Genomic DNA, 23,658 nt, shown 5'->3' with positions numbered 1-23,658 from the left:
TTGCTTAACTTACTGTGTTTGTGGTCTCCTTTTCACAGGCTGAGGGTTCGTAGTTCCCGTTGTTTTTGGTGTCTGCTCCCGGTGGGTAAGCTTGTTTCAGTGCGTTGTGTAGGCTTCCTGGTGAAGAGGACTGGTGCCTGTGTTCTGATGGTTGAGGCTGGATCTTGTCTTTCTAGTGGGCAGGAACGCATCCAGTGGTGTGTTTTGGGGTGTCTGTGAACTTTTTATGATTTTAGGCAGCCTCTCTGCTAATGGGTGGGCTTGTTTTCCTGTCTTGCTAGTTGTTTGGCATGGAGTGTTCAGCAGTGGAGCTTGCTGGTAATTGAGTGGAGCTGGGTCTTAGCGTTGAGATTCAGATCTCTGGGAGAGCTCTCGCCGATTGATATTACAAGGGGCCAGGCGGTCTCTGGTGAATCCGTGCCCTGAAGTCGGCTCTCCCACCTCAGAGGCTCAGGCCTGACACCTGGCTGGAGCACCAAGACCCTGCTAGTGTTGGAAGGTCTCCTGCTGAGGCGGCGAGTGGCTGTGTCTCACTGCAGGGACAAGGACACTGGCAGCAGAAGTTCTGGGAAGTACTCCTTGGCATGAGCCCTCCCAGAGTCTGCCATTAGCCCCACCCAAAAGAGGGAATGTAAAATTTTAAGGGGGAGAAAGGATTGATATGATTGACATACTAAAAGATTTTTCTAGTTGCTGTGTGAGCAGTGGATTCAAGCTTGTTGGAGAGAAATGGAAAGAAGGAGTCAGAATTGGATCAATGGTTTTCAATTTTTTTTTTTTACTGCAATTTACACTTAGATGTAAATTTTCAACCTGTGAGATGTGAATGTCTGTGAATGGTGTGTATGTGACTGAAAAAAAAATTCATGAAATGGTGCTTGATTTTATCCCTGGTCAGGAATGATGACATTTTGAAGTAATTTTATTATCTTTTTTTGGTTCTGTTTTATTTTTTAAATTCTACTCATGTTCTACCATATTGATTTCACAGCCCACTAGTAGGTTGTGATCCTACTCTGGTTTTCTGGTAGAACTTACAGGAGTTGATGTTAAACTAGACATGGGAAGTAAGAAAAATGGAAGCATCAAGGTAGATCCCCAGATGTATGCTCTACAGTGAAATTTGACAGAGTAGCTGAATATTCCCCATAAAGCCACTGTGAAAATGGGAACATCCTGCATATTGTAAGATGAATCTATGGATTAGTGTGTTTTATCTGTTATAAATACCAACAAATGTGCTATTAACATGTGTGCAACTATTTGCATGGATATATGGTTTCCTTTTTTCTGTACATTTCTAGGAGTTAAATGGGTACGTCATAAGGTAAGTCTATGTTTAATTTTTTAAGAATCTGTGAAACAGCCTTCCATAGTGATTTGTACCATTTTCCATGCCCACCAGTAGTATACGATGACCACAGTTACTCCACCTCCTCACAAATGCTCATTATCACCAGTCTTGTAAAATCCATTTTAATTGGTATTTAATGATTTTAATTTGCATTTCTCTAATGACTAATGACATTGAGCATTATTTAAGTACTGATTTGCCATTTGAATGATCTTTGGTGAAGTGTCTCTTTAAATCTCTTGCCCACTTTTTTAAAAATTAGGTTGCATTTAAGTTTTGTTTTTAGAGTTATTTGTTTATTCCGGGTCCAGTTCTCATAATAAATACAGGATTTGTAAACACTTTTCCGCAGTCTGGGGTCATCTTTTGATTCTTTTAACAGTGACTTTTGAAGAGTGGAAATGTAAAATTTTGATATAGTTCTTGAGGGAGTGGGAAAGGTGCAGAAGGTATGTGGCTTTGGATATGTTTGTGTGAGGTATATTCTTTTACTTTAAAGAACCCCTGTGACTCCAGAGTTTTCTTCATAAATGAAGAAAGCAGCAAGCAGATCATAGGCATCAAATTCATTGCTTTGCACAGGGCAGGTGACAGTGATGTGCAGTAGTGTTCCAGAGGCGTCAGCAAAAATGAACCGAAGATATCTTTGAGAAATTTCTGATTTCAGTTGGCACAGAAGAATTCTTGACCAGGTGATGGCAACAACAGCACAGTGATTAATTATAAGGCAGACAAGTTCTGGTAGTGTTGTGGAGTCATCCAGACTCAAGGGCAGAGTTTTACGTTTACATTACATAAGCAAGGTGGGACTGTCCATTTCCAGCAAGGAACCCTGACCCCCAAGTAAGATTCCTGAACTTCCTGGAGAAGGAGGACATGGGGAAGTGTTGCAGAAGCATATGTGTTACTGAGAATTGTTTGTTCTGATGCTACGGTATAGCCTTATTTGCTCTACCCCCAAATGAAGATCCAGACATCCCAGTTACATGTTTGAAGTATAGAGCAGTATAGTTCCTTATACAAGATATTGAATAAATTTAATCCCTTTCTCCCAAGAAAAAAGTCTGAAGTAAAAGTCAACTATGATTCAAAAAGTAGTGATCTCTTTATTTTGGGAGAATGATTCTTGAAATAAAAATTAAAAATAAATGAAAAATATATCAGTTTGCTGGGATCACGTATTGGTGCCCTAAAACTCTTCAGTTTTTTTCCATTGGCATCACCAGCATCCCATTCAATGCTGGCTCTTCTTAATTGCAATCTGTGCTTTTGTGAGGATAATAAAAATTTACAGGTGTCTCCTGAGAATGGCTATCAAAATGGGGCACTACTAGAGAATTGCTTTTTTCACTCATTAAATAATCTATTAACATTAAAAATTCTTTACCTTGTGACAAGAAGAAATAAAAACATCTTACACCAGTACACTCAATAAAGCTTAATAAAACAGAATGAAATAGGTGATAAAAATTAAGCAAGAAAAATGTGGGTAGAATCAACGTGGATCCAGGGGTGAGTTTTGTATGCCACCAGTTGGATCCTACACACTTGCTAGATTTATGTCATAGATCTGGCAGTAAGCTACATATTAAACCATCTGAAGTGGGAAACATGATTAGTCAGGTGATTCATAGCATCCATAAAGTTAAATAATGTGAATGCTGTTCAGGAGAAACACATTATTCTTGGTACTGAAACTAGAGAGAAATTCTTAACCATGTGTCCTAGAGAATGATAAGAACTGAATTTATGTCTACGATGAATTGCTTCAACTCTGTTTTATAAAAGAAGGTTCACAGGTCCTTTCATCAGCAGACAGCAGTTCCTGTGACGGATATTTAGGTAAAGGACTTTGCCTTATCTGCTGGTGTTATTAGAAACACACTTTTGTATGTGGTATAGAACACTAATAGCCTTTTTACTTATTTTCAGAAATATGCAAGTCTTTTATCATGATTTTTCTCTCAAATCAGTGGGCGTTAATTACTGTTACCAAAGATAGGTTTCCATTCTTCCTCCCCCTCATCCCCCAGAGAACAGCCCTAAAGAGGCCCTAAGTAAGATAGCAATCCCCAAATCATGCACCGTGTCATACACATTCTCAGAGCTGTTTGCAACTGTTAGATTAACAGGAGTTCTCTAGTAAATTACAGCTGGGAAACTGCAAGTTGAACAAATTAAAATAAATTTCTTTGTTGCTGGCCTTGTCAGAACCTTTAAAATATTTATTACACACAAAATTTATCTTTAAGTGTTATGTGTATTATTTTACTTTCCAAACTTATTTTCCAAAAAAAACCTCTCTTTGCAGAGACTCTCATGAGCTCTTTCAAGAAATACTCTTGAGATCTTCCACATTCTTTTATTCTGTACTGTGCATTTGGCTTAATTCCAACATTGACTCAAAATCAATCCTATAAAGAGCGAGTTACATACATTCTGACACTGATATGAGTGCAGAACTTTGAGTTGCACTTTTGGCACTGACTACTGTTAAAATAACAATGAGATGTATTAGCTTGATGGGATTTTAAAGAAATAACTTCTGAAATACTATTTGTTTTTTTTGCTCTGAACTGACGTGCATGCCATAAATTTCTTTAAAGATCATGTTGTACCTGATCTTTGCCTTCTAAGTCGTGGAAAGGACTTTGGCCAAAAGTAATAAAATCTAATCTAAGAAAATAGAGAGATTAAGTTTCATACATTGCCATTTTCTAATGAAATGTATTAATACAAAGGATTCAAAGACTCTTAGAGACAATATTAAAAATTTGGCAACACATAGCTATGTTCTAAAAACAATTGCCCTCCAAATACATAGGAATAAAATAGGAATGAAGATAATAAACTTGCATTGTGACAACTTACCTATTCTACACAAATTATGCAGCCGTATAGATCTGAAAAAGAGAATAAAAAATAACAATAATCCTGGATATAGCAAGTGCTATAAAGCATGCAGGACAATTGGAACTTCCATACTGGTGAGACTGCTAAATGATGCATACATTTGGGAAAACAGTTAGGCAGTTTCTTACTGTTAAAAGATACGCTTGACATTGGAGGGGGGAAGTCAAGATGGCGGCATGGGAAGATGCAGTGTTCGCATCTCCCCACAACTAGGGCACCCGCTGGAAGCTGGTGGGGGACCTCAATGCCAAAGGAGTTGGGAGGAACCCCCAAGCAACCGTCTAAAACGTGGGGGGACTGAGAGGGGTGGAGAAATGGAGGCTGCACAGGACTGGCGCCCCTTAGGGGTGGCTGGGAGGGGAGAGGGGTTCTCATGCCTGGAGGGACCCTCAGGGGCTAGGATCAGGGGGGAGCACGCCTAGCGTTTCCCTTGCCCAATCAACCCAGGAAGCTTGCCTGGCTCTCAGGCCGGGTCCTGTGCCTTCAGAGGGCCCCTCTAAGCCACATGGGTCTTGGGGACATAGGAGGGAGTCCAGGGGAGAACAGGAGAGGCATGCGGGAGGGACCCTCTAGGACCAGAGGAGCAGGAGAGGCACAGAGGGCATTAGACCTGACCACTCACGCAGGGAAGCCTGCTGGGCTCCCAGGCTGGGTCCTCCCCTATCTGAGATCAGAGGCAAGCCTGGGCCTGTTCTGTTACCTTGAGCCCAAGCCCTCCCCCCTCCACCCCAGGGCCTTTTCCAGCCCTGTGGGTCCTAAGCATAGGCCACACACACTGCCTAAACCCCGCCCACCCTAAGCCTCGCCCCCCACAACCAAGGCATTTTCCACAATTTTTTTTTCCTCCTCCTTTTTACTACTGTGGTTCTGTTTTTCCTTCTGATTGTTGTTTCATCTATATTTTTATTTTTATATTCTTTCTAACATATCTGTTAGTTTTCTAGTCTATTTTTTTAACTCTTTGTTATTGTTCTGCTCCTTTTTGTCTTTTCCTTTTTTTTTTTTTTTTTGCCACCCCATGCGGCTTGTAGGATCTTGGTTCACAAGCCAAAGCTCCTGCAGTGGGAGCTCCAAGTCTGAACCACTTGACTAAGAGAGAACCTCAGAACCCGGGGAATATTTGTAGGAGTGAGTTCAACTGTAGATCCTAATCTCAAAACCAAAACCCAGCTCCACCCAACAACCTACAAACTCCAGTGCTGGAAGCTACAGGGCAAACAACCAGTAAGTCAGGAACACAATCGTACCCATCAAAAAAATTAAAAAATGAGATGGCAAAAAAATATGTCACAGATGAAGGAGCAAGGTAAAAACCTACAAGACCAAATAAATGAAGAGAAAATATGCAATCTACCTGAAAAATAATTCAGAGTAATGATAGTAAAGATGATCCAGAATCTCAGAAATAGAATGGAGGCACAAATTCAGAAAATACAAGATATGTTAAACAAAGATCTAGAAGAACAAACAGAGGTGAACAACACAATAACTGAAATGAAAAATAGACTAGAGGGAATCAATAACATAATAACTGAGGCAGAAGAATGAATAAGTGAGCTGAAAGACAGAATGGTGGAAATAACTTCTGAGGAGCAGAATAAAGAAAAAAGAATGAAAAGAATTGAAGACAATCTCAGAGACCTCTGGGACACTATTTGCACCAACATTCAAATTATAGGGATTCCAGAAGATGAAGAGAAAAAGAAAGGGTCTGAGAGAATATTTGAAGAGATTATAGTGGAAAACTTCCCTAACGTGGGAAAGGAAATAGCCACCCAAGGCCAGGAACCACAGAGAGTCCCATACAGGATAAACCCAAGCAGAAACATGCCGAGACACATAGTAATCAAATTGGCAAAAATTAAAGACAAAGAAAAATTACTGAAAGCAACAAGGGAAAAACAACAAATAACATACAAGGGAACTCCCATAAGGTTAACAGCTGATTTCTCAGCAGAAACTCTACAAGCCAGAAGGGAGTGACATGATATGCTTAAAGTGATGAAAGGGAAGAGCCTACAACTAAGATTACTCTACCTGGCAAGGATCTCATTCAGATTCAATGGAGAAATCAAAAGCTTTACAGACAAGCCAAAGCTAAGAGAATTCAGCACCACCAAACCAGCTCTACAGCAAATGCTAAATGAACTTCTCTAAGTGGGAAACACAAGAGAAGAAAAGGACCTACAAAAAGAAACCCAGAACAATTAAGAAAATGGTTACAGGAACATACATATAGATAATTACCTTAAACATGAATGGATTAAATGCTCCAACCAAAAGACACAGGCTTGCTGAATAGATACAAAAACAAGACCAATCTATATGCTGCCTACAAGAGACCCACTTCAGACCTAGGGACACATACAGACTGAAAGTGAGAGGATGGAAAAAGATATTCCATGCACCTGGGAATCAAAAGAAAGCTGGAGTAGCAATACTCCTATCAGATAAAATAGACTTTAAAATAAAGAATGTTACAAGAGACAAGGAAGGACATTACATAATGATCAGAGGATCAGTCCAACAATTATAAATATATATGCACCCAACATAGGAGCACCTCAATACATAAGGCAACTGCTAACAGCTATAAAAGAGAAAATCAGCAGTAACACAATAGTGGGGGACTTTAACACCTCACTTACACCAATGGACAGATCATCCAAAATGAAAATAAATAAGGAAACAGAAGCTTTAAATGACCCAATAGACCACATAGATTTAATTGATATTTATAGGACATTCCATCCAAAAACAGCAGATTACACTTTCTTCTCAAGTACGCACGGAACATTCTCCAGGATAGATCACATCTTGGATCACAAATCAAGCCTCAGTAAATTTAAGAAAATTGAAATCATATCAAGCATCTTTTCTTACCACAATGCTATGAGATTAGAAATGAATTACAGGGAAGAAAATGTAAAAAGCACAAACACTTGGAGGCCAAACAATATGTTACTAAATAACCAAGAGATCACTGAAGAAATCAAAGAGGAAATCAAAAATTGCCTACAGGCAAATGACAATGAAAACATGATGATCCAAAACCTATGGGATGCAGCAAAAGCAGTTCTAAGAGGGAAGTTTATAGCTATACAAGCCTACCTCAAGAAACAAGAAAAATCTCAAATAAACAATCTAAACTTACACCTAAAGAAGCTAGAGAAAGAAGAACAAACAAAATCCAAAGTTAGCAGAGGAAAGAAATCATGATGATCAGAGCAGAAATAAATGAAATAGAAACAAAGAAAACAATAGCAAAAATCAGTAAAACTAAAATCTTGTTCTTTGGGAAGATAAACAAAATTGATAAACTATTAGCCAGACTCATCAAGGAAAGGAGGGAGAGGACTCAACTCAATAAAAGTAGAAATGAAAAAGGAGAAGTTACAACAGACACTGCAGAAATACAAAGCATGCTAAGAGACTAACACAAGCAACTCTATGCCAATAAAATGGACAACGTGGAACAAATGGACAAATTCTTAGAAAGGTATAACCTTCCAAGATTGAACCAGGAAGAAATAGAAAATATGAACAGACCAATCACAAGTAATGAAATTGAAACTGTGATTAAAAATCTTCCAACAAACAAAAGTCCAGGACCAGATGGCTTCACTGGTGAAATCTATCAAACATTTAGAGAAGAACTAACACCCATCTATCTCAAACTCTTCCAAAAAATTGAGGAGGAATGAACACTCCCAAACTCTTTCTATGAGGCCACCATCACCCTGATACCAAAACTAGACAAAGATACTACAAAATGAAAATTATAGACCAATATTACTGATGAATATAGATGCAAAAATCCTCAACAAAATACTAGCAAACAGAATCCAATAACACATTAAAAGGATCATAGACCATGATCAAGTGGGATTTATCCCGGGGTTGCAAGGATTCTTCAATATACACAAATCAATAAATGTGATAAACCATATTAACAAATTGAAGAATAAAAACCATATGATCATCTCAATAGATGCAGAAAAAGCTTTTGACAAAATTCAACACTGTTTTATGATAAAAACTCTCCAGGTCTTCCCTGGTGGCGCAGTGGTTGAGAGTCCGCCTGCCGATTCAGGGGACACGGGTTCGTGCCCCAGTCCACGAGGATCCAACATGCAGTGGAGTGGCTGGGCCCGTGAGCCATGGCCGCTGAGCCTGTGCGTCTGGAGCCTGTGCTCCGCAACGGGAGAGGCCACAACAGTGAGAGGCCCGCGTATCGCAAGAAAAAAAAAATACTCTCCAGAACGTGGGCAAAGAGGGAACCTACCTCAACATAATAAAAGCCATATACGACAAACCCACAGCAAACATCATTCTCAAACTGAAAGCATTTCCTCTAAGATCAGGAACAAGACAAGGGTGTCCACTATCACCACTATTACTTGACATAGTTTTGGAAGTCCTAGTAATGGCCATCAGAGAAGAAAAAGAAATCAAAGGAATACAAATTGGAAAAGAAGAAGTAAAAGTGTCACTGTTTGTAGATGACATGATACTATACATAGAGAATCCTAAAGATGCCACCAGAAAACTACTAGAACTAATCAATGAATTTGGTAAAGTTGCAGGATACAAAATTAATACACAGAAATCTCTTGCATTCCTGTACACTAATGATGAAAAATCTGAAAAAGAAATTAAGGAAACACTCCCATTTACCATTGCAATAAAAAGAATAAAATACCTAGGAATAAACCTACCTAAGGAGACAAACACCTGTATGCAGAAAACTATAACACATTAATGAAATAAATTAAAGATGATACCAACAGATGGAGAGATATACCATGTTCTTATCTTGGAAGAATCAATATTGTGAAAATGACTATACTACCCAAAGCAATCTACAGATTGAATTCAACCCTTATCAAATTACCAATGGCATTTTTTATGGAACTGGAACAAAAAATCTTAAAATTTGTATGGAAACACAAAAGACCCCGAATACCCAAAGCAGTCTTGAGGGGAAAAAACAGAGCTGGAGGAAACAGACTCCCTGACTCAGACTATACTACAAAGCTACAGTAATCAAGACAATATGATACTGGCACAAAAACAGAAACATAGATCAATGGAACAAGATTGAGAGCCCAGAGATTAACTCACGCACCTATGTTCAACTAATCTATGACAGAGGAGGCAACGGTATACAATGGAGAAAAGACAGCCTCTTTAATAAGTTGTGCTGGGAAAACTGGACAGCTACATGTAAAAGAATGAAATTAGAACACTCCCTAACACCATACACAAAAATAAACTCAAAATGGATTCCAGACCTGAATGTAAGACCAGGCACTGTAAAACTCTTAGAGGAAAACATAGGAAGAACACTCTTTGACATATATCACAGAAAGATCTTTCTTGATCCACTTCCTAGAGTAATGGAAATAAAAACAAAAATAAACAAATAGGACCTAATGAAACTTCAAAGCTTTTACACAGTAAAGGAAACCATAAACAAGACAAAAAGAAAACCCTCAGAATGGGAGAAAATTTTCGCAAACGAATCAACAGACAAAGGAGTAATCTCCAAAATATATAAACAGCTCATGCAGCTCAATATTAAAAAAAACAACAACCCAGGCTTCCCTGGTGGTGCAGTGGTTGAGAGTCCACCTGCCGATGCAGGGGACATGGGTTCGGCCATGATCCGGGAAGATCCCACATGCCGCGGAGCGGCTGGGCCTGTGAGCCATGGCCTCTGAGCCTGTGCGTCTGAAGCCTGTGCTCCACAACTGGAGAGGCCCGTGTACTGCAAAAAAAACCAACAACAAACAAAAACAACAACCCAATCCAAAAATGGGCAGAATAGCTAAATAGACATTTGTCCAAAGAATACATACAGATGGCCAAGAAGCACATGAAAAGCTGCCCAACATCACTAATCATTAGAAAAATGCAAATCAAAACTACAATGAGGTATCACTTCACACCAGTTAGAATTGGCCTCATCAGAAAATCTACAAACAACAAATGCTGGAGAGGGTGTGGAGTAAAGGGAACCCTCTTGCACTGTTGGTGGGAATGTAAACTGAATCAGCCACTATGGAGAACAGTATGGAGGTTCCTTAGAAAACTAAAAATAGAATTACCATATGATCCAGCAATCCCACTACTGGGCATATACCCAGAGAAAACCATAACTTAAAAAGACACATGCACCCAATGTTCCTTGCAGCACTATTTACAATAGCCAGGTCATGGAAGAACCTAAATGCTCATCGACAGACGAATGGATAAAGAAGTTGTAGTACGTTTATACAATGGAATATTACTCAGCCATAAAAAGGAACAAATTTGGGTCATTTGTTGACACGTGGATGGATCTAGAGATTGTCATACCGAGTGAAGTAAGTCAGAAAGAGGAAAACAAATATCGTATATTAACGCATATATATGGAACCTAGAAAAATGGTACAGATGAACCAGTTTGCAGGGCAGAAATTGAGACACAGTTGTAGAGAACAAACGTATGGAAACCAAGGGGGGAAAGCAGCGGGGTGGTGGGGGTGGGGGTGTGATGAATTGGGTGATTGAGATTGACATGTATACACTGATGTGTATAAAATTGATGACTAATAAGAACCTGCTGTATAAAAAAATAAATAAAATTCAAAAAGAAAAGTACACTGGACTTTCTAGCAGCTGAAAATGAGACTGTTAATACTTGAAAAAAAAAGATGTGCCTACTAATATTTAACATAGGAACATGATATAGCCTTTCAGTTACTTCCATAATGAGATTATTTATAATAATGTGCAAATTATAATATTTTATGTTTTCTCTATTTGAACTATAAAATTTTTGTCATGCAAATAAAATAAATATACTAACCATGATTTTCAAATTAAAAATGAGTATTTTTTATGCATATGAACATGGTTGAAAAATCTATATATGGAAATCATTCTTATGTTTGGCTTGTAGCTATTCTATTCTTTTCAGTACTTTTTCCTTTCTATTCATAACTAATTCTCCTCTTTTGAGCTTTGAACTTCAGTTTTATATACCCATTTTCTACAACCATCTCCACTTAGATGTCTTTAGCCATCTCATACCATGTTTAAAGCCAAATCCCCCAGTTTGTCCATTGTAGTTAATAACCACTACATTCTTTCATCTACTTAAACCAAATTTTTGAAACTATGCCTGTTCCCTTATCCAGTCTGTTAGTAAACCTTGTCAGCTTTTTTTTTAATTAATTAATTTTTATTTTTGGCTGCATTGGGTGTTCGTTGGAGCATACGGGCTTTCTCTAGTTGTGGAGAGTGGGGGCTATTCTTTGTTGCAGTGCGTGGGCTTCTCATTGTGGTGGCTTCTCTTGTTGCGGAGCATGGGCTCTAGGCACGTGGGCTTCAGTAGTTGTGGCATGTGGGCTCAGTAGTTGTGGCACACGGGCTTAATTGTTCCACGGCATGTGGGATCTTCCCAGACCAGGGCTTGAACCTGTGTCCCCTGTGCTGGCAGGCGGATTCTTAACCACTGTGCCACCAGGGAAGTCCTTGTCAGCTTTATAATCAAAATGTATCCAGAATCTTTCCAGTTCTCACTACTTCCACTGAAACCTTCCTAGTGTAAGTCACCCACGTGTAGTTCCTGGACTGTATCAATCACTTCTGAACACTCCCTTGCTTTCATTCTCCTCCTCTAAAGCCTATTCCTCACATAGAAACCAGACTGATGTCAGATTATGTGATTCTTCTGATCAAAACCCTCCAATGCCTTTTTGTCTATATTGGTTAGGCCAGCATTTGCCTCAAATGATAACAAATGAAACACAAAACACATTATAATGATAAATTTTGCTTACAGAATATTCTGATTGATAGATAACTCTCCTCCGAGTAGTGACTCAAAGACCAAGACATCTTCCATTTTGAGACTTTGTCATTCATCATGTGACTTCCAGATTTTAAAAAGGTGGACCTAAAATTATGCATAGTGTGAACTCATTTATGTGAAATAATGTCCCTGAAAAAAACCTAAACATAAGATATATTGATATGTTAAAATGTTAATGAGTCTCTAATTTGATTAGTGGGATTATGATGGTTTACTTATTTTCTTAAGCATGTTCTACATTTTTCTATATTTCTACAGTGAACCTATATTGCTTTTATGACCTTAGAAAAATAAACTTTTAAAGAGGGTGATATAAGATCACGTTTCCAGTCCAATTCCCAGAAATTCACTCAAAGGACTAAAAGAAAGGATATATGAAGAGGTGTTTTCGACTGAATTGTGACTCGTCAGAATTCATATGTTGAAGTCTTTCCTCCCAATATGACTGTATTTGGATATAGGACCTTTACAGCAGTAACTAAGGTTAAATGATGTCTTACGGGTGGAGCCCTAATCCGATAGGACTGGTGATCTTATAAGAGTAAGAGAAACAACCAGTATGTATGTACACAAAGGAAAGACCATATGAGGACATGGTGAAAAGACATCCATCTACAAGGCAAGGAGAGAGGCATCAGAAGAAACCAAACCTGCCAACACATTGATCTTGGACTTCCAGCCTCTAGAACTGTGATAAAATAAATTTATGTTGATTAAGCCACTAAGTCTATGACATTTTCTTAAGGCAGCTTTAGCAAATTAATATAGGAGAGAAAGGACTTCATCAGTTCTAGAGTAAATGGCAAACTAAATATCCCCTTATTCAGAGGGATAAAATTGTGGTAGCACCAAGAAAAAAATGAGAGTGTCCTTTCTTGCATCCACATTGAAGTTCAACTTAATGTGTGATTTTTAACACTTAATAGAAAGATGACTACACAATAAGCTACTTCTCCAGCCCAGTTTTGCAAAAACAGAGTTTGATTCCTCCATTGTGGTGGATGAACCCTGTAATCTGCATGCGGTCAGGACTGGTGGTGAGAACTACAGCTAAGATTGACTCAGTCTAATTGGAGTCATTTTGGCCTTTGGTGCCAGAGACAGCAGAGGAGGATGGGATCATCTAGGGTGGAGGGGAGTATAGAAATTCTCACAAAAGAGAGAATCCAAATGCTGAGAAACTTTTCCATAAACAAATTCTTATTTTTCCCAGTTGTCAAATTGTCCAAAATCAAAAGACAAGGTTTCTGACTGGAAGCCCTTCATGATGGGCCATGGAAACTCCAGCCTGAATAAAGAGAAATTACGGGAAAAAAACCTTAAATGGTCTTTTTGTATGACAAGTAATATAGGTCAAGAACAGAGTCAAGATGAGGAAAGCTGGCCACCACTACAGCAGTTCCAACTGGCTGAAAAAACAGGCAGAGACTGGTGGAGACTTGTCATATTCAGAGCTCCTCTTCCCCCCCTCAGGTTGAATTAACAAGATAAACCTAATCTCCAAAATGCCACATAGGCCTGAAGATATAGTACCAAGGAATAATCATCCACATGTGTCTTTTTGGGGGATTAAAAGCACAAAAAGACCTGTACCCATTCAAAGATAAACAAATTGGGGATGAGGCCCAGAAAGAGATTGCCAAAAGTAGATGAAGGGCATTCTTTTGAGTATCCTGAGTATTACCATCCCCAGGTAATTAAGAAGAATTTTAGGCAGCACTGTTTTATGCACAGGAAGAAGTTAAATAGGAAATAAATCTGAAGAAAAAAGAGATTATATGATAAGAAATAGACATAATAGAAATACTAAGAGAGTTAAGGAAAGGATTTAAGAAAACAAATAATGCTACTGTAGAATTTAAAGTAGAACCAGAAGGAAAAAAGAAACAGTGAAGAAAAATACACCTAAAGCCTAACCTTGAGCAAATCAGAGCACATTAGAAAATGAAAGATGAAAGTGGTCAGAGACAATATATGTATGTGAAAGACGAATGTGATCTGCTAAACAGATAAATCATATTTGTGAATAAGTATAAAAAAATGGAATAGAAATAATAGCCAAAAATACAATTAGAGAAAATTTCCTTAAAGGAAAGGAAGATTAGAATCTGAGGTTTAAGAAGGTTTACCTCTTTAAAATATTCCTATCAAAGAAACAACACACCAAAATGATTTAATTTCAAGGGCATAAAAGTATTCTGTGAACATCCAAGAGACAGAAATGGCTAACCTAGGGAAGAAAAAAAGTCAAGTTGAACTCAGACTTCATATTAATCTGAAATGTTAAATACTGAAAGAAAATGCAGAGCTCTACATAGAAACTCTCCCCCTCCCCTTCTCTTACAATGAACACATCTTAAAAAATTGTTTTTACGTGATTTATAATTTCATGAACATTGAAACTGTGTCACATGCATAAGAGGCTATGATGAGGAAGATTTTTTATAATTACTAAAGAGTGTTATGTTTAGTGTTAGTTATAAGGTATTGCTTCTCATATCCAAGTTCACACTTCATTGCCTGATCTGCAAAAATGGATCTGAGCCCTTAAATATTGGTCGTGTGCTAGCTGACATAACGTTAGGCTTTGCCAGGAGTGGGCCCTGCACAGTCATTGTTGAAGGAAGAGGTTTTCCTCTCTGGTTTCTTGTGCTCACTTGGCAGTACCACACAGCACTGTGCAGCATCGGGATTCTCCAGTGCCCAGTTCCTGCAATGCTTGGAGGCCAGAGCCTTTACCCCCTCAGGTGGTTTCCTAGGGAAGCGCCTTGGTGAGACACCCGTGGTAAAGAGCTTTCTTAGTCATCCTAGAGGGCAGATTTGTTGGTTTGAATCCTTGGAAACTTCCCAGGTGAAATCTGAAAGTGTCCCCCATACACGGAGGGCAAGGGGAGACCAAAGAAAGAGGCCACTCCAGATTGGGAGGCGGCAGGTTTAACAGGCAAGAAAACTTACATACAAGGCTTGTCTGCAGCAGCCACAGAACAAGTAGATCTCTGCACCCATCTGCCAGAATCTTAAAAGTTTATATGAGGTCTTGACTGGTTCAGTCACTAGTCAGTCCAGACGTTTCAACAACACATTGCTCTCTCAAGACTGTGTCCTTGAAAATGGCTCCAGCTGTGGGAAGGGTGGGCAGAAGGTATGTGTATTCCAAGGACAGGGGAGGAGGTGAGGAGCCTCTGAGTGCCTCCAGTTGGGTCAAAGCTAGTGGGTCAACCAGCATTCTTGTCCTCCTCCAATACAATTTCTGGCAAGTTCCTTAGTCCAGCCCTAGAGGTACTGCCTGCCCCTTTCATCTGCTATTTCTGTGCTCTTCCTAGTTTCCTTAACTTTTATTGGTCACTTTGTCATTATTCCAATTCCCAATTATAGCTGACAATTCTTCATAATTTCCCTGTTTAAATTACTGTGATTTCTCTTTGTTATCAATATCACTAGAGGTTCCTAATATCAATAGGAATGGATAGTTATCAATATCACTAGAGGTTCCCAATCAGTTTTTTAAGTGATTTTTCTTTACAAAAAGTTTCTGATGGCTTTTTGTGCTGAGTTATTTGCAAATGTGGCACTAAGAGTAGCAGGTTTTCGTGTCTTGCATTCTCATGAGATGCTTGTTACTCATATCAGGCTCTTCCCAAGCATTTCCACTTTAACTGGATTAAAGAAGGGACTGCCAGCAAGGCCCCATTGACTAGGAAGTTCTGACTGCGATATTTGGGCAGAAAGCCACCTGGAACTATCTTGGGCTTCCTCTTTCTAGTTCAGGTAAAGGCTTAACATCCTCTGTTCTACATACCTTGGCTTCACCTGACAGATTTCCAGTGAAAGTGTTTGTCTCTGTTGAATTTTTTTTGTGGCGGGACAAATTTTTGACCTAGAGATTTATATTTAGCTAAGTTACTCCTCACATAAGTTACTCCTCATACTCCTCACAAATATTATTGTATAACATGCGATCATATATGTAAACTTCTGGAAAAAAGAAAGAAAACTTGTAATCTAAGCCAGTACAAAAAAAAAGAATGGAGAAAATAAGGAATACAAGGATTGGTAGTGAGCATTAGCATCATTTAAATACAGAGTTAAGTTTAAATGATTGTAGTATATAGATTCATTTGTTCCAGGTAAGTTTACTGAATGCCTGTGATGTCAATGCTTCCAAATCAATCATGAATTTAGTGAAGTTCCAGTAAAATACCAATAGAATTCCTTCAAGTTTAGTCTTAATAGATTCATGAGAGCAAATGTGAAAAAAAGTGTACAATTTCTGAAAAACAATATTCATAAATGAGCAATTGTTCTACAAGTTACCAGAACTTATTATGATAATACAGTAATTAAGACAGCATGGTACCAGCACAAGAATAGACACATACATCAGTGGACCTGAGTGGAGAGCCTGGAAACAGTCCAGTTAAGTAGAAGACTAGTGTGAAAAGTATTGACTCTAACTAATGGTACGGGAAGAACTGTGATCTATCAAAGGGAGTTAGGGAAGATATAACATGAAATAATGACTTCATAACATTTACAAAACTAAATTCCAGTTGATGAAAGGAATGATGCCTAAAAATCCTAGAAGAAAGCATTCTAGAAGAAAATATAAGACATCTTTTTTACAGAATTCTGGTGAAAAAAACATTTATAAGCAAGACCCAAAGTCAGAAGTAATAAAATAAAAGATAATAGCACACACACAGTTACAATCGCTGTATGACAACATATTTATAGCAAAGTTAAAATAAAATAAAAAATGAGAGAACATTTACCACATAGATGAGAGAAATATATACATATATAGAATAGAAATAGCCCATAAATCAATACAAAGAGACAATATAATAAAATCATGTGCAACATGTATTAAAAAGTAAATCACACACAAAGAAAAACAAATGGCTAATAAATGTATTGAGAAGATTTTCAAAGTCACTGGGGAAATGCAAATTAAAACAAGATGTCATTTTTCACCAGTCAATTGGCTAAAAACTGTAAAAGATTGATAGTAGCCAATGTTAGCAAGAGAGAAATGCAATTTTGGAGGTGAAGTTGGCATGACTATCAAAATATAAATTTTATAAAACCTTCAACAATGTAATTCCACTGCTAGAAATCTAATTTGAAAATGTGCACAAGTGTACAAGATATTTATACTGTGATGTTCGTTGCTGCATTAAACTTATTAGCCCAACTGCAAGACTACACTTAATTGCACAACAATGGAGAAACAGTTAAGTAAGTTATGATGCTGTGCTGGCCCTTGGTTGACTTTTTCTTTAGATCCAGTCCTCACCTTCTCCTTCCCTGCTGTGTTCTCCAGGGGCTGCCCCCTGCAGACTTCCTTTCCTAGGATCCTCCCTCACCTGGCTTTGGACTCCTTTAGGCCAAGGGGAAGTACTGCTGGGAGATTGGTTGGCAGGAAGTACTTTTTTCATCCCCTCTGTGCTCTTCCTTGACAGGCCCATCATGGTTCTAACTTTCCCTGGGTGACCACAGCCCCCAAGCTCTACTCACATAACCTCTTTTTCCATCTATAGTTTAAGGATGCTAGTGGCTTCCTATTGATATTAACCTTTAGATTGCCTCTTTATTCCCATTTGGCTTTTTACTTCTTTCATCATCTCTGTAATTAATTCTTTGCATTAAAGTTCTCTACTTTAAATACTTTAAATAATTTTGTTTGCCTGCTTGGAGTACACACACAGCAGTGCAGCCAGTAAAAAAAAAAAATGCTGTATCACCATATACGGAGTGGAAGAATTTTCCTGATAAGTTGTTGACTTCAAGAAGGAAAGTTGCTATATCTTTATTTAATATGGTCAGTTTAAAAAAATCAATGTGTGTGTGTTTAAATGTTAAATGATGATAACAATTAACATTTGTAGGGAAAAACAGTTATGACAAAATACCCTCCAGGATAAGTTGTTAGTGAGAAGTTGAAGGGAGGTGTGTATGTATTTTTTGAGGGGAAGGTGTGCTCCTACTTTTTACTTTATATACCTCTACGTTTGGATTTTTCTTCTCCTATGATGCATAATATTCGTAATTTCAAAGAATTTTTAAAGCAGGTAATAAAATATTGTGTCTAATACGATCACTTTCATTAAATATGTATGTCCATGTGTATTCATTTATAATGGGAATCCCCTGAAAGTACAGTCAGTTCTGCAATATTTTGAAAGTACAAATTTGTTTCAACAGGATTAATATATTACAGAATAATTTGAGAGTGCCATCTATGTTTGTATGTGATTTTGTCAGGGATAAATTCCAGGTGAATGCTAAAGGTAGCGCCCAACTGAACAGAAAGGCTTAGGAAGACACAAAATGCACGAATCTGCACGCACCTTAAACATCTACCAGTGTCCCCAGTCTACCTGTGTGTTATGAACTATGGTATCCTGACCTCTGGTTTTACAACTTTCTGTATGATTTCAGATAAGCCTCCTCCCATACTCAGCAGTAACTCACAATCTGCAACTCTTCCAAGGCCCGCTTCCATGAACAAAGGTCAGGTCAGGTCTTTTTCAAGATGAAATACCATACTTATTGTAGTATTTATGCATTTCTTCACCGCATAACATGTGTCAACTACGAATTGGCACTTGCCATGGGCACTTGCCATCTACCTCTGCAAGGATTAAATCATGTGCTGCTGCAGCTGCTGACTTTCAACACCCCCTGAAAGGAGCTCAGGGTGGAGAGCAGAAATGAGGCACTCTGTGCTCTGGGAAAAACTGGCAGAACAGGTCTTCAGATAGTTAGATATTTTCAGGAGCCGATTTTATGAGCCCAATTCTTGTATCTCCTCATATCTAGAAAAGCACTAAAATCCTGTATGGCAACTTCTGTTCCTCATGACTAGCAGTAACCATCACGAGACCAGCAGAAACCTTCTACAAAAAACATGTGCTTGATTGCATGCACACCCCTTTGCTGAAATCACATGTATACTGACCTTCCCCCTTACCTCTTTGGAGCAGTTTTTCAGAGCTATCTGAAGTGCTGTCTCCCGGGCTCTAGTCCTCATTTTGCCCCAGATAAAACTTAACTTGCAACTCTCACGTTGTGCATTTTTTCCTAAGTCGACACATGCATGTGTAAAAGTGTGCTACCATTTTTATTAGGTTCCTATTTTTTTCTCCTTGTGGACCATTAAGACATTTTTGAGTATTGCACTCTAATCCCATTTTTCTCATTAGCTCCATGGTTTTTATTGCACAAACTTGCATAGTGCAGTGATTTTTTAGCAACAAGTATGTCATATGACAGCGGAACTGATTATACATATATCAAAATGTTAGTAGTGTCTCTGGGTAGTAACTTATTTGTTGCTTATCTGTAGTGTCTACTTATTTCTCCTAAAACAATCATGTATTAATAATCTAATTAAATCTACATAAACATTTTTAAAAGATGAGGTGGTAGCCAAAGCATGACCACAGCTTTTCTAGGTGGAGGGCTAATCAGGAAAGCTCTGCTTACTCACTGGTGATGCAACCAGTTAAGGGCCTTCTGGTCTACCGAAGAGGCACAGTCAACGTATACTCCTCCTGGAAAACAGAAAAGGTCTCTCAGCAGCATCTTAACAGCTTCTTCAGAGTCCCCGTTAGTGCTAAGAAGAATACAGATGTGAATAGTTGAGATCCATTAAACAATGCAAATCATGCAAGAAGCTACATGCCCCTAAATTGGTTTTCAAACATTCAGACATTAACATGATACACATCCAGAAATATATAGGCAGTCACCAGTAAGATATATTCAGTGCTTATTGACTTTTGAGCTTAGTCTTATTAAGTGAGATTAGAACACCTTGGCTTTTCAGGAAATGTGACTCTTTGGGGAGACTACAAACCTGAACACAATGTGAATTTCAAAAGGGAGAGAAAAAAATGTATTTTCCTCATGTGATTCGAGTTTTGAATTTCCACCCACTTTTTCAGAGCGGACTTTCACCTGCTATCACTTTTTTTCTTCTCCTTTCCAAGGAGGTATCATGTGGTTTTGTTTGTTTGTCTTTTTTCTTTTTTAATGATAAATTATTCCACCTGCTGCCAGACTCCACTGTTTATCCTTGATTTGGGCAGCAGCCCTTCCTCCCCTCCCCCTCCCCAAGTGCACTGTTTCTGGGACAGCGTCCCTGAACTCTGAACTCGTTCCTGATTGATCCTTGTATTTTCCTGTCTCTCCACACAGAATCTGCTGTTGGCTGTGCTCTGTGGCGCTTTGTTTTTAGCTGTTCTCTGACAAAGGGCTTGATCTGTGCAGCACATCTCGTCCTCTTTGTTCAGCCTCTGGCTTCAACCACAGAATCACAAATACTCTCCAGCTGGGAGTCAGACAAGGGCAGAGATGAAGAACCCAGAAGCCCAACAGGATGTTTCGGTTTCCCAGGGAATTCGCATGATGTTTTACGTGATGAAACCCAATGAAACGTCATTTGAAACCCTGGAAGAGGTGCCTGATTATGTTCAAAAGGTGAGACTCTTAGGTTGCTTCTGTGTCCTGGCTATCGTAAACAGAGCTTCACTGAACATTGTGGTACATGACTCTGTTTGAACTATGGTTTTCTCAGGGAGGTGGACGGACCTGGAGTCTGTCATACAGAGTGAAGTAAGTCAGAGAGAAAAACAAATAACCGTATGCTAACACATATATATGGAATCTGAAAAAAAAAAAGAAAGGTTCTGAAGAACCTAGGGGCAGGACAAGAATAAAGATGCAGATGTAGAGAATGGACTTGAGGACACGGGGAGGGGGAAGGGTAAACTGGGACGAAGTGAGAGAGTGGCATGGACATATATACACTACCAAATGTAAAACAGATAGCTAGTGGGAAGCAGCCGCATAGCTCAAGGAGATCAGCTCGGTGCTTTGTGACCACCTGGAGGGGTGGGATAGGGAGGGTGGAAGGGAGATGCAGAGGGAGGGCATGTGGGGATATATGTATATGTACAGCTGATTCACTTTGTTATACAGCAGAAACTAACACAGCATTGTAAAGCAATTACACTCCAATAAAGATGTTAAAAAAACAAAAACGGGTGAGACTCTCCGGGAAGAGGCTACTCTTGCTTTTCTCTTAATAAGAAGTAAGTTAAACACATTTTAGGGTTTCGTTCATGTCCATTCTTCAAATAATTCTAATAAAAAATAATAGTTTCAAAAAAGCATGGGGCGGGCTTCCCTGGTGGCGCAGTGGTTGAGAGTCCGCCTGCCGATGCAGGGGACACGGGTTCGTGCCCCGGTCCTGGAAGATCCCACGTGCCGCGGAGCGGCTGGGCCCGTGAGCCATGGCCGCTGAGCCTGCATGTCCGGAGCCTGTGCTCCGCAACGGGAGAGGCCACAACAGTGAGAGGCCCGCATACCGCAAAAAAAAAAAAAAAAAAAGCATGGGGCAAAAGTAGAATTTCCACTTGAATTGAACCTCCATGCAGTATGCATGACCATCTCCTCCTATTAAACTTGTCTTCTCTGATATGTTACTCCAGACTATGATAAAACTTTAAAAAAGTTTTCCTGGACACAGTGGCCTTACAAATTTAGCTGTTAGAAGCTCAGTAGCTAGTGGTTATGTGACATCACTAAACTTTGTAACAGTTGTGTTTCTAAAGGGAAAATTTGTCTACCACCTTCCAGGAACGATTTGCTCTTTATTTTAGCAGCATAGCTCTGCAGAATGAATACACAGCTGACTGAGTTCAACCCTGACTTCCCAAGTCTCAGCTTAAACCAAGTTTTCTTTGAAACTCAGGTGTTCAGAGGCATGTTGCACTTCCGGTTCCTGCCTATGATTGGAAGTGGAAATATCCAGAATTAGAACTTGAATGTTTAAGTTCCCCACCCTGTCAAAGTTGTTCTTACAACACTTACTAGTTGAGATCAGAAATAGAAAAGAAAATGACATCAGAGAATATGTTCTTGGGAGTTCAGTTTAGAAAACTTCAGTACTCATGATCAGCTTCCAAATGAGTGAAACCTATAACTTTTTCAGGATTTGATATCACTCCTTTCTGATTTTTTAAAGAAAAAAATGTGGTACTCGCATCTTCATAAATCATTTTTTTAATATTATGATACCAAACCTAGTCCAATTTGTCATCAATTGTGGATGACAAGAATTTTTTTCTGTGATATAAAAAAAATACTGTATGAATAAAACTTGATGCCTAAAACAAGCATTTAAAATGACCTCATTCTCTGAAATACTCAGAAGCAAATATTTTGTTCTTACAGTTTCAATTTTGTGATTCCTGTAATTCTAATATGAAAAACTAGAATCATGTGCATCCTTAAGGAAAGCCTTTTAAAGTGGGCCTTAGGCATGTAGATAATAGACTTCTGATTATTGCACTTCTTTTCAAATGTATTTTTTTAGATCTAACTTGAAACACATCCTGCCTAATCTTTTTATTTTCTTGGCAGAATTATCGTCGTTACATCTATAGTTATATTTCATGTCCAAACTGGATGATAGAATTTGAGCATCTGTTTAGTGCGTGTCTGAAATAATCAGATTTCTTTGCCTGTTGGGAGGAAATGATCCTCTAGGATAGGTATATACCTTTTCTGCTATGAACTATCACTCTGGGCCTCCCACTTTGGGAATGACTAATCAGGAAACTTGGAAGAATTTCATACCGAGCACAATAGCATCTCTTTTCTGCAATTTCCTTTCCAGGCAACTCCATATTTCATTTCCTTGATGCTGCTTGAACTGGTTGTCAGCTGGATTCGCAAAGGGAAGCCATCAGGTCCTTTGGACGATGCCTTAACATCCATATCAGCCGGTGTTCTGTCTCGGCTTCCGAGGTGAGTTAGCTGGTTAGCAACACTGAGTGAATAAACTGAAATTCTCCAAGTAAGATGGAAAAGAAACCCGTTGTATGGGGAATTGGTCTATTTTCACATACATCCCCAAAGAGCTCAGTTACTGTCCTTATTTAACTTTTTGATGTTTCGTTCATCATGGATTTTTTACATTTGTTATTAAAAATATTGCTGTAAGTATTATTTATCTTAATTACTGAATTTATTGGTGCCTTCTTAAATTTTGTGCCCAAGACAAGTGCTTTACTTGTATTACGCTAGTCCCAGGCCTGAGTGATGTTCTAGTTATCTACTGGAAAATTAATTTGGCCTCAGGTAAATTCACATGCTGTAGCAATCTGGGGTGCAGACACTCCCTACTCAAAGTCATACAAAGCTCTGGATTACTACAGTGGTCTCTTAAGTGGTATCATTGTCTCTAGTCCTACTTCATCTACAGCCAGACATTTCCATAATGTGAATCTGGTGGAAACTCTTCATAGGTTCCTTATAGCCTGAGGAATATTTCTTGCCTGATCTATGGAGGCCTTTGTTTATCCAGCTTTGCTTCTGGTCCCTTCTTTCTTCTTCCCCCTTTGCAGTAGTTGTTCCCTCCATACTCTGCTACTTGCCATTACCCAGATGTCTCACGTGGTCATCCGAGTGGCCAACTCCCATTCATTTCTTAAGTCTCACAAGCATAGACTTCTCTTAA

General features: G+C 38.8%; 1 protein-coding gene across 1 annotated transcript in view; it reads left to right on the top strand.

Annotated features, from left to right (window-relative positions):
- Window positions 1-23,658, top strand: part of AGMO (alkylglycerol monooxygenase) — a 374,042-nt gene that overhangs the window by 25,984 nt on the left and 324,400 nt on the right. The window contains exons 2-3 of the mRNA XM_060156131.1: window positions 20,331-20,612; window positions 22,816-22,946. Coding sequence (XP_060012114.1) covers window positions 20,487-20,612; window positions 22,816-22,946 — 257 coding nt within the window. The 5' untranslated portion in view covers window positions 20,331-20,486. The remainder of the gene's footprint in view (window positions 1-20,330; window positions 20,613-22,815; window positions 22,947-23,658) is intronic.

Source organism: Lagenorhynchus albirostris, chromosome 8, assembly GCF_949774975.1.
Source record: "Lagenorhynchus albirostris chromosome 8, mLagAlb1.1, whole genome shotgun sequence".
Taxonomy (NCBI): Eukaryota; Metazoa; Chordata; class Mammalia; order Artiodactyla; family Delphinidae; genus Lagenorhynchus; species Lagenorhynchus albirostris.
This window is presented reverse-complemented; position numbering and strand designations above follow the sequence as displayed.